The following is an 18,274-nucleotide window of genomic DNA, read 5'->3' as shown; positions in this document are numbered from 1 at the left end:
GAAGTTCCCTCCCCCCCAGTGTCCACTTCCCCCGTCCCCGCTCCCAGACCCGTACTCGGACTGTCCACTTGCAACGGCTCCGGGGCCGCTTGCAGACCCCCCGGGGACTGTTGAGGCGCCAGTTGACCCCCCTCCCCCGGTGATTGTGGCGGCGTCCTGTTTGGCCTCCCATCAGCAGCCTGGCCCGTCCCTCGGTACGGTGCCAGACGATCGCGGTGCAGCACCACCACCCGCCCCCGCGGAGCCATCTTCGTCCTGTAGGTCACCTCCCCCATCCGTTCCAACACACAGCACGGCCCGACCCAGTGGCTTTGCAACTTGGGTGATTTCCCCTTCGTCCTCTTCGGCCCATATACCCACACTAAGTCCCCTGCCCGGAAATGCGTTCCCTTAGTGTGCAGGTCATATCCTCTCTTCTGCCGCACTCCAGCCATCTCCGCTTGCTTCCTAGCAAACTCGTGCGCCACTTCCAATCTCCCCTTCAGCTGAGACGCATACTCCACGCCTGCGGGCACCTGAGGCGCGTCCGGCGGCTGTCCATATGCCAACGCTGGCGGCGTTCTGAGTTCTCTCCCCAGCATCAGCAGGGCGGGGGTACATCCTGTAGTCTCCTGGGTTACCGAGCGACATGCCAGAAGGACCAGCGGCAGCTGTAAGTCCCAGTCTTTCTGATCTTTAGACACCACCAGGGCCAGCTGTACCCCCAGGGTGCGATTGAACCTTTCCACCAACCCGTCGCTCTGAGGGTGGAGTGGTGTCGTACGGGTCTTGTGTATGGACAACTGTCTGCACATCTCTGCAAACAGTTTCGCCTCAAAATTCCTCCCTTGATCCGAGTGTAGCTCAGTGGGGACCCCGAACCGGCTGAACATCCCTTCAATCAGCACTTCACATACTGTAGCTGCCTCCTGATCAGGAACAGCATAGGCTTCGGGCCATTTTGTGAAATAGTCCATTGCCACTACAACGAACCGGCTACCCCGCGGGGTGCGAGGGAAAGGCCCGAGCACATCCACGGCCACTCTGTCCATAGGGGCCCCCACCTGATACTGCTGTAATGGAGCTCTGCTTCGTCCCGTGGGACCTTTGCGGGCCACACAGGGGTCACATTTCTGGCAGTATGCCTGCACATCCCTCCTGCAAGTGCTCCAATAGAATGTCTCTCTGACCTTATTGAGCGTTTTGTTCTCCCCGAAGTGTCCCACCCCCGGACGGCCGTGACTGAACTGCAGCACTTCTTCCTGCCGGCCCTTAGGCACCACCACCTGCCATTTCTCCCGGCCCGAACTCGGCTCCTTCCACCGCCTGCAGAGCACACCATCCTTCAGCGCCAACCCCTCCCATTGTGACCACAGCCCCCGTAATGAAGGACCTGCGGCTGCAATGTCGGGCCACTCTGGTCTCCGATTCTCCGCCAACCACCCCAGCACCACCCTCAGTTCCGGATCAGCGTCCTGTTCCCCGGCCCAGTGTATCGGGTCGTCGAGCCGCAGAGCCATACAGAGTTCTGCTCTCCCCTCCCTTGCATCCGCACGATTGCAGTGAGAGCAGTCGGTCCCGCACGGCCGTCTCGAGAGCCCATCTGCGTTGGTATGGACGGTTCCTCTTCTGTGCTCAATAGAGAAGTTGTACTCCTGCAGCTTCTCTATCCACCTCGCCACTTGTCCCTCCGGCTCCTTGAAGGACATGAGCCACTTGAGCGATGCGTGGTCTGTCCGAACCGTGAAGTGGATCCCACACAAGTAGTACTTGAAATGCTTCACTGCGTCCACCACTGCCAGCAGCTCTCTCCGGGTCACACAGTAGTTCCTCTCTGCCTTATTGAATGCCCTGCTGTAATAAGCGATCACTCGTTCCCCCTCAGGGGTGACCTGGGCGAGCACCGCTCCCAGGGCATCTCTGCTCGCATCTGTATCCAACAGATACTCTCCATCAGGATCCGGAGTCGTCAGCACTGGGGATTGACACAGAGCGGCCTTGAGTGCGTCGAATGCCTGCTGTTGCTCGGGGCCCCAAGTGAAGCGTACATGATCCTTGGTCAGGAAATTTAGGGGCGCCGCCACCGTCGAGAACCCCGGAATAAATCGTCTGTAGTAGGCCGCCAGACCCACAAACGACTTAACCTCTGATACACTTGTTGGCATTGGCCAGTCCCGAACCGCAGAAGTCTTCTTCTCCACTGTACTCACTCCCTCCCCGCTCAGCTTGTGGCCGAGGAAGATGAGCTCTCTGCGCAGGAACTTGCATTTCCCCGGGTTCAATTTTAACCCCGCCTGCTGTATCTTGGAGAAGGCCAGGCGAAGCGCCCCCAGAGCGGTGTGGAAGTCCGGTCCGTGTATCAGGACATCATCAAGGTAGATCTCTCTGTTCTGTGCGGGCACCTCAGCCAAAACTCTGTCCATAAGTCTTTCAAAGGTCGCTGGCGCGTTGCACAGCCCGAAAGGCATCACTGTGAATTGCCATAATCCCGAGCCTGTGGTGAAAGCTGTCTTGGGCCGGGCAGCAGCTGACAGTGGCACCTGCCAGTATCCGCTCTTTAGGTCCAACGACGAGAACCAAGCGGAGCCCCTGATTCCATCCAGTGCATCGTCGACTCGGGGTGGGGGGTAGGAGTCTTTGACGGTCACGTCATTCACTGGCCGGAAATCCACACAGAAACGCAAATCATCCACATCTTTCTTTGGCACCATGACTACCGGTGAGACCCATGCGCTGTTTGAGGGCTCAATCACTCCAGCCGCCCGCATTTCCTCCAAACACTTTTGTGCTGCTGCCTGTCTTTTCAGCGGGATACGTCGCGGCCGCTGTCTGATGGGGTGAGCCTTGTCCGTGTCTATGTCGTGCTCAATCAATTGCGTCCGGCCCAAGTCTGTGGGGGAGGTGGAGAAAACGGACCGATACTCCCAGAGCACATCGTGCAACTGCCGCTGCTCCATCTCCGAGAGTCCCTCTCTGTTCTGTTCCCACATTGTCTTTACGGCTTCCTCCCGGGGGTCGGGAGTGGGGGAAACCACCGCTCCGCACACGGCCACTGTCTCAGCCGCAGGAACTCCAATCGGTCGGTGCCTCCGCTGGGGTAGGGCCTCCCATGAGGGCTCTGCAGGGGTCTCCTCTTCTGGAGGGGACATATTGAGCCCCCCCTCATGTGTTTGGTCCCTCATCAGAGCATCGTGCTCCCCCACCGGCTGCAACGGCCTTTCCTTTATATCCGCTACGTGCTCTGTCTGTGCTTCCCCCGGACACGCCCCCATTGAGGCTGACTCTCTTAAATCCCCGTCATCCCCCGTTTCTGCGTCCCGGGCCCCCCCCCACAACATAGGCAGTGGTGTGCCGCCTTTAAATGTCACTGTCCCCCGTGGCCAATCTACCACCCCCCCATTAACCTTCATGAAATCAAACCCCAGAATGCACTGTTCACGGATATCGGCCACCCACATGCGACATGGAAAACTCTGTTCCCCTACCTGCACCACCACTGCATGCTGACCCAGTGTGAGAGCCCTGTCCCCCGTCGCTGTGAGGAAGGGGCGGACATTAGGATTCACTTGCAGCTCCTCCCCTAAAAGATCTGTGCGAATGAATGTTCCCGAAGACCCGGAGTCCACTAAGGCCATAACATGCCTCCCGTTGATTGAAGCCTTCACCCTTGCTACTTCAGGCCCTTGAGGGGCCCCTGTGCACTCTTCAGCCAGACAGTTGTTAAGGCCCGGCGACGGCAGAGAATGTGTCAGGTCCGGGGCGGAGTAACCTCTTCCTACTCCGCCCCCCTCTCGTTTCCCGGCGGGTGCTCCCGCTGGAGTCTGGAGTCCATGGCTAAGGGGCAGCTGTATTGGATGTGCCCCTTCTCACCACATCTATAACAGACACGGTCCTGTGCCTCTGTCCAGCCACGCTGCGATTCTCCGTCCGTTCTGGGGTTTTGAGGGAACTGTGCCTGTGCAGAGGGTCTAGCTGGGGGAAACAGTGATTCTCCGTCCGTCCTGAGGGCTTGAGGGAACCGTGCCTGTGCAGGGGGTCTAGCAGGGAAAAACTGTGATTCTCCGTCCGTCCTGAGGCTTTTAGGGAACCGTGCCTGTGCAGGGGGTCTAGGTGGGGGCAACTGCTGGGGTCTCCTAACCCGTCCTTCAGTGAGTACCTGCTCCACTTCCTGTGCGCGCTCCAATGCGCTATCCCACGAGAGAGGGTTGCTGAGGCGAACCTGCTCCCGCAGTCTGTCAGGGGTCAGTCCACTGATAAAAGCCTCTTTGGCTAGGATGAAACGGTGTTCCTCGCTGAACTCTGGGAATGCCTTACGGGCCAGGTGGCGTAGATCAGCTGCATACACGCCCAGCCTCTCTCCATCCCCGCGTCTCCTCTCGTTGAACTGTTGGCGGGCAGCAGATTTGGATGTAGGCTCCCCAAACTGTCGCTCTATTGCCTTCGCTATTGCCTGGGGGTTGGCCAACTCCGTCTCAGAGAGATCCAACAGGACCCGTCTCCCCTCCCCCTCCAGGGCTGCAGCCAACTGAACCGCGCTCTCAGCCTCGCTCCACCGGTTAGCCCTGGCTATGAGCCGGAATTGTGTCCAGTATGTCTCCCACCCCGGACCACCATCATAACGACCCACTCTCACTGTGTCCCCCCCCCGATAGGGCGCTGCGGCGGTGGCCGGAATTATCCCGGCCAGAGCCCCCGCCAGCGCACTGGTGAATGCACTAGTCAACATCGTAGTGTTGTCTGTCTGCCCGTTGTGGGAACAGGCAGGCTGGTTAGGCGGAGGAACGGTGTAGCTCATATTGACAGTCTCAGGGCCCCCAGCTCGGCTAACAACCGGGCTATAAAACACAGGCTGCACGGGTGTGCTGTGAATATTAAAGCCGCCAGGCCTCCCCCCCGCACCATATCTCACCCCCCCCGAATGTCCAAACATACCCCCCTCATGTCCATTCTCTGCATCCCCGTTATCATTCGCTCGAGAAGCTCCTCTCCGCTCCCCTACCTCCACACTCCACCCCTCTGCACGTAGCTCCTCCGTCCATTCCTCCTCTTCACCCCGCTCCAGGCCAGCCGGCCGTGATGCATCCAGCAGCTTCACTCTGGGTTCTGGTTGAACAGATGACGGTACTCCATATCCCGCCATGCTTTCTTCTCTCCTCTTCTATCTCCTCTTCTTCTCTTTGCTTATATTTATTATCTTCGTTTTTATTTTTATTTTATTTTATTATTTTTTCTTTCCTTCTTCCTCTTTCACCCTCTCTCAGCCACTGGTTGCGTGGCCAGGGAAGAGAAAAAAAAATCACGCCTCGTTCTTTCTCCTCCAATTTACTGATACTTTCTTTTTCTTCCTCTCTTTTCTTTCTTTCTTCTTAAATGTTCGTTATTCTTTAACACTCCCTCCTCCTTATCTGCTTTCTGTTAGCCACAGGCGACGTGTGTAAAAAAATCCACACTTCTGGCACCAATGTAGCATTGCGGTGTGGCTAACAAGCTAGCAGAAAGTAGGCAGGAGACAGACATTCACTTTAGCTCAGCCGAGCGTATTTAATACCTGCCGCAGCGTACAGTCTAACCCCGGAGTTGGAGGTGTGCCGGGCGAACGTGACAGCTGGCCGGTAGCTGTCGTTAGCGTCAGACCCGCTTCTATCAGCTCACTTCCAGTTCAGCAGCTAACGTAGTGACATGCTCTACTGTCAGACCGGTCACAACATCCTCGAGTCCCACTCTAACTCTTCCCCGTATTTCCAACCCCGTTCCTATCCGGCCAATACCCATACGGACACACCTCCCTCCAAACAGAACCTCCGAACACAGTAACGTCCTTCCCACTCCTCCCCAATTCCCCAAGTCCATCTCCCCGCGTTACAGTATGTTTAAAATAATCACTTAAAAACAAATGACTTTTTACCCTGTGCTTTAGTTTACTAATATGTCAATGAAAAAGTGTCAGGACAAAAAAGCTTCATAATTATGTTATGATGGTCTTGCAAGAATCTAGCTCATTCATGCAGAGGGACAATGACCAAAGAGAGGGCGCCATTTTAACACCATATAAGGACATAATGGGTGTGCCTTGATGTTTCAGTAAGTGCAAGTTGCTTCAGTTGAAGAGCATCAATATTGAGCAGGATGGTGGATATCGGAAGCCAAAAGCACACAACTCAAAGTCTAAAGCTGTAAGCTTCAGCTGCCATCACCCCACTCATCTCACCCACTCGTGTGAAGTCACATTGTCATGGTGTCTGCCTCGTCACATGACCAGGGAGCATGCGTCATCCAACCAGGAAGACAGAATGAGAGGTTAGTATGATGATCACCCCTTGTATCAGGAGGCCTCTCTCATCTTCTCATGCAAAGCCACGACCAGGACAGCCCAGAGATGGGTTGTTACGCTGCAGGGGACCCAGCCTGGGTAGGAGGATATCTAAAACACTTGGGTTCATTGTGACTACGTATAGTAGTGCTGCTGCTAGCAAAGTTACAGCAGCTGCTTGTCACAAATTCTCTACAGCTACAAAGGTGGAATGGCTGTGTAACAGTGGTGACGGGGACGCCCTGTCATGTGACCAGACAAATGCAGCGCGCGCGGGTATGACACCTAGCACTGTTGCTTTCAAGTATCAACCTCACCCTAATGCCTTAAGACACTTCCTCTGATGAGAGCTGGCACAGCACAGCACACAAGATGCACCCACAGGGGGGAGGAACTCAGAACTGGCTTCCCTCAGCATTCCCAAGTGAAATAAGGGACTAACAATTAATTGCTTCTCAGTGGATACTTCCAAATGAATGATCTACCAAGCCTGCTTAGTCTTCTCGATGCAGTCACCGTTAGGCAGCAGACTTACAACTCTTGGTCTTGCTTGGTCCAACCAAACATCTGTGCTAGGCTTAGCACACTGACCATAACTATTCACCTTATGTAGCCACGCCCATTGTGTGACCGGTTGTGTGGTCGTGTGATGACTTCCGGCAAAGAAAGAGAAAAAGAAAAATGACGGCTGCTCCAATATCATCTAACTCTGAATTAACTAATAATTTAGCCAATTGTATGTAATATACAAAATAAAAGCAAACGGCAATGTCTAAGAAAGCAAAGCCATGTAACTGGCTCGTTAATTCTCGCATTCCAGGGAATTACGTTAACGTCTGCGGGTCTTATTGACGTTAGTGGCTCGAGCTGCGCTCGGAGGAGAGAAAACTATCTGAAGCTTTCTTTGTTGGAGTCCAGGTATGTTTTACAAGAAAGTGCTCGTCATTGTCGACGATAACGTTATCTGACCTGGTTAACAGTGGATACTCCGCTTGCTTGCTGTGGACCGAGCTCAAGGTAGTAGGCTACGTTCTTTGTTTTACCCCCTGCACTGTCCGCTACAAACACAACTCTCTTCTTCTGACGTTCTTTTGGAAGTGTTAACACGACCCGGAAGAATTTGGCCCGCCCCCCGCGCCTGAACATAAGGTGAATAGAGTTAAAGCTATCTGTGAGAAGAATGACGATCATGTGTCACGGTCAAATGTCAAAAGCCAGGTGTGAGTTCTCCTGAGTAGGTGCATCGGGGCTGGTCTGAGCCATCTCTACTGTATGAGCCTACTGATAGAAACAAATGACAAGTTAGAGAGAAGCTGTCAGAGAGAAACATTTGGGAGTTAAGACTTATCACTCAAAGCTAAATCGCTGCGCAGAATGTGACTTCATCCGGAGGGGAGCCGTGTTCTTTAGATATTTTGAATATCATAAATATCCATAATAATAACAAGAAATAGCGATATGGTGATGTTGTGTGTGACTGTCTCTGAGACTGACTATGGTCAGTATTCCCAGATCCAATCACACTATTGCTATACTTCTAATGTGTAGGGGGTAAATAAGGGCCCTGTGTTCTCATGTGTAGGGGGGGGTAAGGGCCCTGTGTTCCTGCTCATACATACCAAGCCACTGGACAAAAGACTTGACCAGAGAAATGATGCTCTTGATGCCCCAGATGTACGTGTACAGGTCGTACAGGATGCTCCGGTTGGGCGAGTTGGTCAGACTTGTGAACATGTGGATGACGGAGCAGCAGATCTCCTCAAACTGCTCGGCCCTAGATTGCCACTCTGCCACCTGCGGCACAAAACAGTGATTGGAAATGAGGGGAAAAGTTGTGGAAAAAAACAGTTGGAATACGAGTACATGTAAATAACGGGCGACAGAGGGACAACGGTCTAATCCGGTGATTCCCAAAGTGTGGCCCGTGGAGGTACTGCCTGGAAAGCCATCCTGGATCCTATGAAACTAGAAGACATCCATTGGCACCGACCATGTCCTGCTAGCTTGTCGGGAAGAGGGATAAATAACGCTGCAAATGTAGGCTAAATCTTGGTGAGGGAAAAACTATTTCAAAGGGGTCCCTTGACCTCTCACCTCCAAGATATCCGAATGAAAATGGGTTCCAATGAGTCTCCTGTTTACAGATAAGGTAGCATTTTTCACAGCATTCATAGCTTGTGGACTGATTTTTTTTTCCCCTGTACAGTTTTCTCAACAAATGTGTTCTGATGAGTAAGCGAGGAGAAAATGTTGGCAATCTGGCTTTTGGGTATTTTGTCAAATGTTTTATGTGGATGGATTATTAATTTCAAGTTCACATGTCATGCTCGTTTTTTTAGATTTTTTTTTTTTGCCTTTTTGCCTTTATTAGATAGGACAGTGGGCAGACATAAAAGGTAGGGAGAGAGAGAGGGGATGACATGCGGCAAAGGACCTCGGGTCGGATTCGAACGCGCGTCGGTCGCGCGAAAGACCGAACCTCCGTGGTACACGTGCTACCAGGTGAGCCTCAAAAGCACGTTCACATGCTCTGTTAACAGAATAAAAAAATATCGGGATATAGTTCATCTGAAGTCTCGTGTGTTGATCAGAGTTGTGATTAAAAGGGTTGGGTGGGCCCCGGAAGATTTTCACATTTCAAAGTGGGCCGTGGCATTCTTACGTGGCTGGGCTTAATGGCTGGGCTAATCTATTTACCCAATACACAGTTACTACAACATGAAGCTCGTTATGTTTCATCTCCCGCCACAAGCACACCACCCAATGGGCAGTATATTGTAGTGCCTAGCACCATCCCCAGGCCTGAATAAGTTCCTTGTCAATAATGGAACAGTTCTAGCAATTCGCTTGGGAAGTTCTTGGTTATCTGGGACCCGTTTCTGGCCTATTTGGTCGAGGTTAATAGCGATACGTGACTCGCCTAACTGACCTCTCATGGACCCTTTACGTGGGATCCCACGGATCTTGCAGGCACATAGGCACCTTACGCGGCTGGTAGTGCCAAGCTGTAGTATTGGAATGTGAATTATATGTTTGTTTTTCTTTCTTTCTGTGTCTGAGCCTTTTGTTCTTCACGTTTTGAAAATTGCAAAATAAAATATTAAAAAAATATATATGTAAGGGATAATGTATATTGAGGCGGTGATTACGGGGGAAATAATGACCGACAGGTGATGATTGAGCCCGACGCGCAGCGGAGGGCTTAATATTCACCTGAAGGTCATTATTTCTGACAAAAATAATTATTCAAATAGATTTTTTAATAGCGTTTTCAACGACAAAGCGGTTTCATTCGTAATTGGCACACAAGACACCACAGCTGCAACTGGTTGGCCTAATTAGTAGTGTTTGCTGACAAAAAGCTCTTATCAACTGATTAATCCAGGTGTGGCAGAGCAGCGGTCGTTTGTTGAGAAATAATGACCGGTGAATCTTGTTGATTGTCTGATTGACCAATCAGAATCGAGTATTCAAGAGAGCCGTGTTCTAAAATAATGTAACAGTTCTCTCAGGGAGGGATGAGGCTCAAACCCACCTTCTCTGGCTCCTCGCCCTCACAGTTGACACTGACGATGCTGCTGTTGGCCCTCAGCCAGTTGAACTCCTTCAACATGTGCACGGCCTTGGGTCCGTGCTCGTAGGGCAGGTAGAAGAGCTCCGCCAGCAGACCCAGGTCCTCCAGCGTGAGGGGCTCTGCTGTGAACAGGGGCTTCTCATCGGGCCCAGGAACAAACAGATCCTGAGGAAACTAAAAAAACAAGCCATCGTGGGACTTTCTAGCAGAAAGGCGTTTTTGTATTCAACTGCAGTGGATGCACACATGGGTGGGGAATCACCAGGTGTCCAACAACACGATATTATCACGATACTGAGTACTGCAATATTGTGATATATTGTGATTTATTATCTTTTGTCGACTGCAAATTATGTCACGAAAGGAAAACCTTGTGTCAACATCTCTTTTATCTAAGATAAAGTTTCCAGTCTGTTCATCTCACTTCAATCATTGTTATTGCAACAAAATTGCCATGCAGACAGACTGACCAACACGTCATAAATGTTGCATGCACCTGATAATTTAAATGATAAAATATTGCAATACTTGGCATTCGTGCGATACAATATATTGCAGCACAAAATATCACGATACTATGCTGTATCGATGGGTTGGACCTGGGGCCCAAGTGCAGCATTGGGCAGGAGAAAGGAAGCATTGGCGTTCTGTGCTATCATGCACGAAGAGGATGAAGTCACTAAGTATGCTGTTTGAGGCTGTTTGAGCAGCTCATCTGTTTGCATGGGAGCGATATCACTTCCACAGTCTTCCTGGATGCACTCCTCAGGAGACTTGAACTCTGCCAGGCTCTCCTTGTCTGTATCCATGGGCTTGAGGTCCTCAGCCATCTTGTCGGCCAGGATGACAACGTGTTTGCCCTCTGCGTCAGCCTCGGCTTCTGTCTCGTCCAGCTTCTCCACCACCATCTCCATGGGTTCCTCATCGGAATCTTTCTTCTCCACCTCCACAACAGACGGGAACAATGTCAAAAATAATTCTCATAACCTTTTCCACAGATGCACACAGAAAAGATTTTGTCGAGACCCACAGCGCATGTGGGGTGGGGAGGGGATCCAGAAATTGGGGGGAGAAAGTCTCTTTTATTTATTTCCTATTATTAATTACATACTACCCAATAAAGAACAGACATTATTTGTAGCCATATGTTTTCTCAAGTGTAATATCACACAGGGACAGAGTGAACAATGTCACACCTGTCTGAGTAAGCAGAAGTTGCCTCTTGGTGAGCACAGTGCAGTGACTCTCTATGGGGTGTAGGGCTGCAACTAACGATTATTTTCATAATCGATTAATCTGACGATTATTTTCCCGATTAATCGATTAGTTGTTTGGTCTATAAAATGTCAGAAAATGGTAGCAAATGACGATCAGTGTTTCCCAAAGTCCAAGATGACATCCTCAAATGTCTTGTTTTGTCCACAACTCAAAGATAATATCAGTTTACTGTCATACAGGAGTAAAGAAATCAGAAAATATTCACATTTAACTCATTCTCTGCCAAGGACGTACCCGGACGTACTTTTAACAATGGCGTTCTGTGCCAAGGACGTACTCGGACGTACTTTCATATTTTGGTTGTTTACATTACATCAGACACTTTCCCAGCCTGTGACATTGTTTCAAGTCAAACTGATAAAAGGAACCCGCTAGTTTAGTATTTATAGTATAGTCACCCATTTAGCAGTAATCTATTTAGCAGTAGCTAGATGAAGAGAGGCGGTCGCCGGCGTGGCCGCAGCCGCAGCACTGCTGGGCGTCCTCAAGGCCCACACTTGGATTCCCCTGGGCCCAGTTCCAGCACGCACCGCGGTCCACGCCAGCGGACAATCGAAGAGACCATGGGGCTTCGTCGTCCCGTGCCCCTGCCCAGGGTCCAGATGGAGCCTGTGGTCGAAACAGAGTCCGACCCAGAGTTCTCGGATGGCGACGATGGCGAGGAAGACGCCGGTGTTTATTTTGTTGTTGCTCCACGACGGAGCGTCAGGGCGACGAAGGCTCCCCTTCACAGCGTTCTGATCCGTCTGACACAGATGAATCGGAGGAGGAGGGAATGGGTGCCACTTCGAGAGAGCGATGACGATGGTAAGAAATAGCCTATTTTTTGTATCGCGTTTGAGATGAAATGATCACACACAGCCGTCTGTGTCACATAAACATTTCAAAGTTTACAGCACTAACGTAGCTATTGTGTGATCTTCTGTGCTAAGTAACGTTAGTTATGAGAGGTAACGTGACAGCAGGTAACGTTACAGCACTCGTTATTCCTGTGTGTGTGTGTGTGTGTGTGTGAGAGAGAGAGAGAGAGAGTGTGTGAGTGTGACCACATAAGGGTTCATTGGTTCCATTTGTTTATGCTTTTATCAAGCTAAGCTAAAAATCCACATGGCAACTGTAAAAGTAAATTATTTATTTGATTTTGTGCACATATTTATCATACTTTGATATTTTGTGTTTTCAGACTCTGAGTCGATGGAGGCGCAGTCCAGTCCTAGTCCCAGTCCTGTGTGTAGTCCTACACCACCTATTTCGGAAAGACCATGTCTCGAAATAGGTTCCAACTTATTCTGAGGTTCTTCCATTTTACTGACAATACTGTAGCAAGGAGGCTGCGGCCAAGCCTCATTTGTCAAGAAACCCCAGGGGCCAGACTCTCTCTCTCTCTCTCTCTCTCTAGGCTCTTTCACACCGGCCTTGAAAGCCGAAAAATGCACGGAAAATAGGATTCGCGCCTCCGATGTGAAAGTCGTGAATGCGCTTTGGTGGACAATTGTTTTACGCCTTTTGTCCCGCGACGGGAGGTAGTAACAGTGCCGGGTTACCTGGCAACCCGCCTCCACTTGAAAGGTCGTCGCAGCGAGCCGGAAAAGGTGGGAATGGTCAGCTCATTCATAAAAAAATTACAGGGGAAATCACCTCATGTGATCAAGAAAAGTGCAGGAGTGAAAGTAAAAAAAGTAGCCTATACAATCATGACTGCAGGGACGCCAGGAGGAATGCTCCGTGCGGTTAGGCTTTATGCTCAAACGATGTTGACATTAGTAGGTAGGCTACAATTAACGGATATAATAATAAGCTTCAGAGGGCTATAGCTGTCTGTGGCGAGTTGGTCTGACTCAGACCAGGTTATTCCCTCTCGAAATCAGCTCTGTGCATTCCCTTACAAAAACTACTAACGTTATTAGTCATGTGCATTTATAGCCCATACTATTCCCCCGACGAACGTTATGCAGACTGCAGCTGTTTGATATGCGGGCGGTCGTGTATCGTTTCAATTTTAGTAGGACACCATATCGATCTGCCCGCCCACCTTGCGAGTGCGGCGGCGGAGCCCGTTTTGGCGAGTCCGCCCACCATGCGAGTGCACCTATCCTCTCCCAGCTCAGCGGACTAGGAGAAGGGAGGGAAGTATTGTTGTTGAATTAATTCGTTCATCATACAGTAGCCTAGGCTACACTAACCTATGAAAATATTTATTTGGGCTAGGAGGAGCTGGAAATCCCTCCGCTCGCCTTTCAATCCGGGAGCAGGGGATTTCACCTGAAAGTACACCACAGCACGGGAAAGTGGCCGTGCTGCTTGGCGCTGTGTGAAAGCAATTTCTGTGGCGAGGGTGCGAGCTTTGCGGGACTCCTAAACGGCAATTTTTGCGCGATCTGTGTGTGAAAGAGCCTTCTCTCTGTAGCCGCTCACTGGGCGGGATGGACCGACACAGCTCCCTCAAATACATTCTCTTATTTTTTATTTTTTTATTTGGGAAAACAAATACTGTATATGTCTGATGTGTCACTGAGGCAAAAAATAAAAGGCTCAAAAGAGAATTCTGCTTGAAACGGTGTCCTTCACTAAAAACCTCTTTTTCTCCTATTTCTCTTCCGAGGAGGGCATTTTTAGTGAAAACAAGCTAACTTCCACTGCTTGTAACTAAACAAGGAAACATGGTAGAGTTTCAGTTTTTTACAAGGGGTAAGAAGAGAGTCTCTGCTTTATTGTGAGATATGTTGTGTAATTTTATTCCTAGCACAGAATATTCTGTGGGTCCTGGAAGATCAGGAAATATGCTCAAAATCCTGGCACTGGGAGCACACAGACCGAAATGACCCTGGCAGAGAATGAGTTAAGAACCTGGAATCAGAGAATTTAGACCTTTTCTCTTAACACATTCACTGCCAGCCATTTTTTTTTTACTGTAGGTAGCTTCTGCCAAAGGTTTTTTTTGAGGATTCTGGCTCATCTTACAAGAGCCGAGGATTATTTTCTGCTTGGACTTTGTGAACACAAAATATCTAAAAAGTACTAATAGAATGTGTGCTTTCTCTGTCTAAAAGAGTTAGTTTGTAGAGTTAGTAGTTATGTAGATATTAGCCGTTGAGTACAGCATGGTTTCAGCGTCTGAGACAGAAAGCTGAGATAATCGCAGTTTTGTGAAATTCAATCAAACAGTCACTTTAACCATTTATTTTTGGCATCAGTAACACATAAGACATCTAAACAATATAGTTCTGAACAGTAATTTCCTCCATATCAGCACCCGCACCCCCTCTCCTTCAAACTCCTCCCTCCGTGGGCGTGTCTCTGGTGGCTTTCAGCAGCGTTTGTCACAAGCGAGTTTCTGCTGCCTGTCTGAGCAGTGAGCAGCCTCCCTCCCTGGCGAGTCTGGATGGGGCTTGCTCGTTTCTTGGGTTTTCGGTTGAGAGCTTTGATGAAGCTTTGTGCGATTCTAGGCTTTATGCTGCGTGTTTCAAAGTGTGTTTTGCACCGAGTCTATTTTTGGAACCCCCCACCGTTGTGCGCCACCGTTGTGCACCAGCGTGAAAGCGTTTTCGCCTACAGTATGAGAATGAGGCTCGTTCGTTTCTGGGTTTTCGGTTGAGCTCAGCTGGAATGAAGCTGCGTGCGATTGTGGGCTTTCTGCCGGTGTTTCAAAGTGTGTTGCACCCATAATCTATTATGCAAATTTGCAATCCCCCACCGCCAGCTCTCAGCGTGAAAGCGAAAGCGTTTCCGCCAATCCATTTTACAGTATGAGAATGGTTTCCTCGCGCGTTCCCCTGCAGTTTTGGCTCTGCTTTTTCTAGTCTGGAGAGCACTGTCGCCCCTTAGTGGGTCGGTGGAATGGGTTGTACACGTTCGGTGGCTCCCATATTTTTATAGGAGACGTGGGGGGCGTTGATCCACGTCCCACCGTCAATTTTTTTTTTTTTTTTTTTTTGACGACTTGACTCGTCAATGGCAGTCAACCGTTGGATTTTTTTGACGAGTCAACTCGCCATTGGCAGTGAACGTGTTAAAATTGTACTCAAAACGATTATCAAAATAGTTGTCGATTAATTTTCTGTCGATCGACTAATCAATGAATGGTGGCAGCTCTAATGGGGTGTGTAAAGCTCACCTCCTCCTCCTCCTCCTGCTGCTGCTGTTAGGATGACGTCATCATTCCTACCTTGACGTCGTCATTCCTACTATGATGTCATCGATCACTGATGATGTCATGATTCATAAGCTTCTTTCATGCCTTTCGCTGGTGATGTCATAACACAGGTGATGTCATATTCACAGTCGTCATTCCTACTATGATGTCATCGATCACTGATGATGTCATGATTCATAAGCTTCTTTCATGCCTTTCGCTGGTGATGTCATAACACAGGTGATGTCATATTCACATCTATAAGGGCCTGTTCCGGCAGGCTCTCGCGAGTGATTCATAAATTCACATCAAGGATCATACCAATCTCTGCAACGTCTGCAACCTGCAACTTCTGCAACCAGCAACTTCTGCAATCTCTGCGACCGTTCCCAAAACCTCGAACAGTGCAGCTCCAGCTATCAAGCTATCAAGTTCCACAACTCCCCTACTCTTGGAGAGTGTCTTGCCCCTCAACTACCCGCGAATAGATCCACATGTCTGACACCGATCCTGACAGTATGAATCACTCCAAAGTGGATTTAGCGGGCAAATTTAGCCGTTTAGCGATCAAGGAGGACCCACTAGGCGACCAGTCGAAGCAGCGCCGGAGTGAATGGCTGTTGCCCCCCTCGTTTGCTTTCCCCCCCGGCGTTTCCGCCTCGACCTCTTGGGGGGTTCCTCGTCAGACGCCAGTTCCCCCGCCGCCCGCTCCAGGTGGCCTACCAGGCGACTCAACGAAGGGTCTTGTCATCGAGGAGATCTTACAAGCCGTGGTTACCATGATGTCAGACCTGCTTGACACCCAGAAAGTTCAGGCTTCCAAGGCCGAGGATCGGTACGCCCTCCTGGTAAAACGGCTAGATCGTCTCGACGGACTAAACCCCCCTGAGGGTGTCATTCTGCAGACTTCCGCTCCTCCTGCCCCAGCTTCCGAGGGCACTGTCGTCCCGGAGGTTTCCAGACCTGCTACCCCCCCCCTCGCTACTGCGGCCGTTGCTTCTAGCTCTGCCTCTCGGCCGCCTCCAGCTGCTAAGGGCATATTCTGGGGGGGAGTTCGCGTCATCCCAGAGCAGGGGCAGCCACATTTGAGTCCCAGCAGCCATCTGTACCGTGATCTGACCGGCAGGGTTCGCATCACACCAGAGGAGAGGCAGCGCCGTTTGGACACCCGGAGCTGCCTGTACTGTGGTCGAGCCGGGCATTACCTCTCCGCCTGCCCCCGGCGTCCAGTAAGTGGTCCCACCGCTCGCCGGCCCGTGGTACTCTCAGTGGATCAAGACTCTACGTGTCCAGCCAAGAAATCTGTACGGTTGGGTAGCGTTCCCTGCAGGACCCAGGAGTGGCAGTGTGTCTCCAAGAGGGTTAGGGAGTTGGAGAGGACTGTCGATCGTCTCATGGGGAAGTTCAATCGCTGCCTGCAGATCGGCTCCGTCCCCCCGCAGGGGGCCTCCGAGTCTGCTGGCCCTGAGGCACAACCTATGGACCTGCCCCTCGCCGAGTCTGAACCCGTACCTGAGGCACAACCTGTGGACCTTCCCCTCGCCGAGTCTGAACCCGTACCCCAGCAGCAGCCAATTCCTGTCCCTGACCAACACGTAGGTTCCAGCCTCATGCTGGGAGGCTCCCGTAGTGTCGCCAGCCCTCGGTCAAGAGCAAGAAGAAATAAGAGGCGTTTAAAGGAGGAGACGGTGGGTGACCCCCCCAAACTACAGGTCGGGAGGGCAGGCCTCGCTGTGTCAGATCCCCCTGCGGCTCTGCCTTCGGTGACGGCGGCATTTGACCCTTTTGATGGTCTCCAGCCTCCCGTGTTTGGATCGTGCCCCGGGGGATGGCCGGCCCCAGAGGATCCACCGGACCCGGTGGAAGTTCTGGCTACGTATCGGTCCATCTATGGCTTCGATATCCTGTATTAGGGAGGAGCACCTCCACTGTCCTACACCCCCTTTGGGGTCTGACCACCTGCATCTAACCACCTGCTGAAGAGCACCTCACTCTCTTACACCCCCTTTGGGGCCTAACCACCTGCGTTTAACCACCTGCGGAAGAGCACCTCCACCAGAACCTACGGATTTTTTGTCTCCCAGATGCCATCCTTGATGGCCTCATTGGACGCCAGGTGACGTCCGTTGAGGGGAGGGTACTGTTAGGATGACGTCATCATTCCTACCTTGACGTCGTCATTCCTACTATGATGTCATCGATCACTGATGATGTCATGATTCATAAGCTTCTTTCATGCCTTTCGCTGGTGATGTCATAACACAGGTGATGTCATATTCACAGTCGTCATTCCTACTATGATGTCATCGATCACTGATGATGTCATGATTCATAAGCTTCTTTCATGCCTTTCGCTGGTGATGTCATAACACAGGTGATGTCATATTCACATCTATAAGGGCCTGTTCCGGCAGGCTCTCGCGAGTGATTCATAAATTCACATCAAGGATCATACCAATCTCTGCAACGTCTGCAACCTGCAACTTCTGCAACCAGCAACTTCTGCAATCTCTGCGACCGTTCCCAAAACCTCGAACAGTGCAGCTCCAGCTATCAAGCTATCAAGTTCCACAACTCCCCTACTCTTGGAGAGTGTCTTGCCCCTCAACTACCCGCGAATAGATCCACATGTCTGACACCGATCCTGACAGTATGAATCACTCCAAAGTGGATTTAGCGGGCAGATTTAGCGGGCAAATTTAGCCGTTTAGCGATCAAGGAGGACCCACTAGGCGACCAGTCGAAGCAGCGCCGGAGTGAATGGCTGTTGCCCCCCTCGTTTGCTTTCCCCCCCGGCGTTTCCGCCTCGACCTCTTGGGGGGTTCCTCGTCAGACGCCAGTTCCCCCGCCGCCCGCTCCAGGTGGCCTACCAGGCGACTCAACGAAGGGTCTTGTCATCGAGGAGATCTTACAAGCCGTGGTTACCATGATGTCAGACCTGCTTGACACCCAGAAAGTTCAGGCTTCCAAGGCCGAGGATCGGTACGCCCTCCTGGTAAAA

The 18,274-nt window shown here is 51.0% G+C and overlaps 1 protein-coding gene across 1 annotated transcript in view; it reads right to left on the bottom strand.

Moving 5' to 3' along the window:
- LOC310770616 (protein O-GlcNAcase-like) overlaps positions 1–18,274 on the bottom strand; it is a gene marked incomplete at both ends in the record, with an annotated part of 38,473 nt that overhangs the window by 5,270 nt on the left and 14,929 nt on the right. The window contains 3 exons of the mRNA XM_083663364.1: positions 7,905–8,083; positions 9,825–10,028; positions 10,562–10,807. Coding sequence (XP_083519490.1) covers positions 7,905–8,083; positions 9,825–10,028; positions 10,562–10,807 — 629 coding nt within the window. The remainder of the gene's footprint in view (positions 1–7,904; positions 8,084–9,824; positions 10,029–10,561; positions 10,808–18,274) is intronic.

The sequence above is a fragment of the Poromitra crassiceps genome (assembly GCF_964638095.1).
Source record: "Poromitra crassiceps genome assembly, contig: HAP1_SCAFFOLD_135, whole genome shotgun sequence".
NCBI lineage: Eukaryota > Metazoa > Chordata > Actinopteri > Beryciformes > Melamphaidae > Poromitra > Poromitra crassiceps.
Note: the sequence above shows the minus strand (reverse complement) of the source record. Positions and strands in the feature narration are given on the sequence as shown.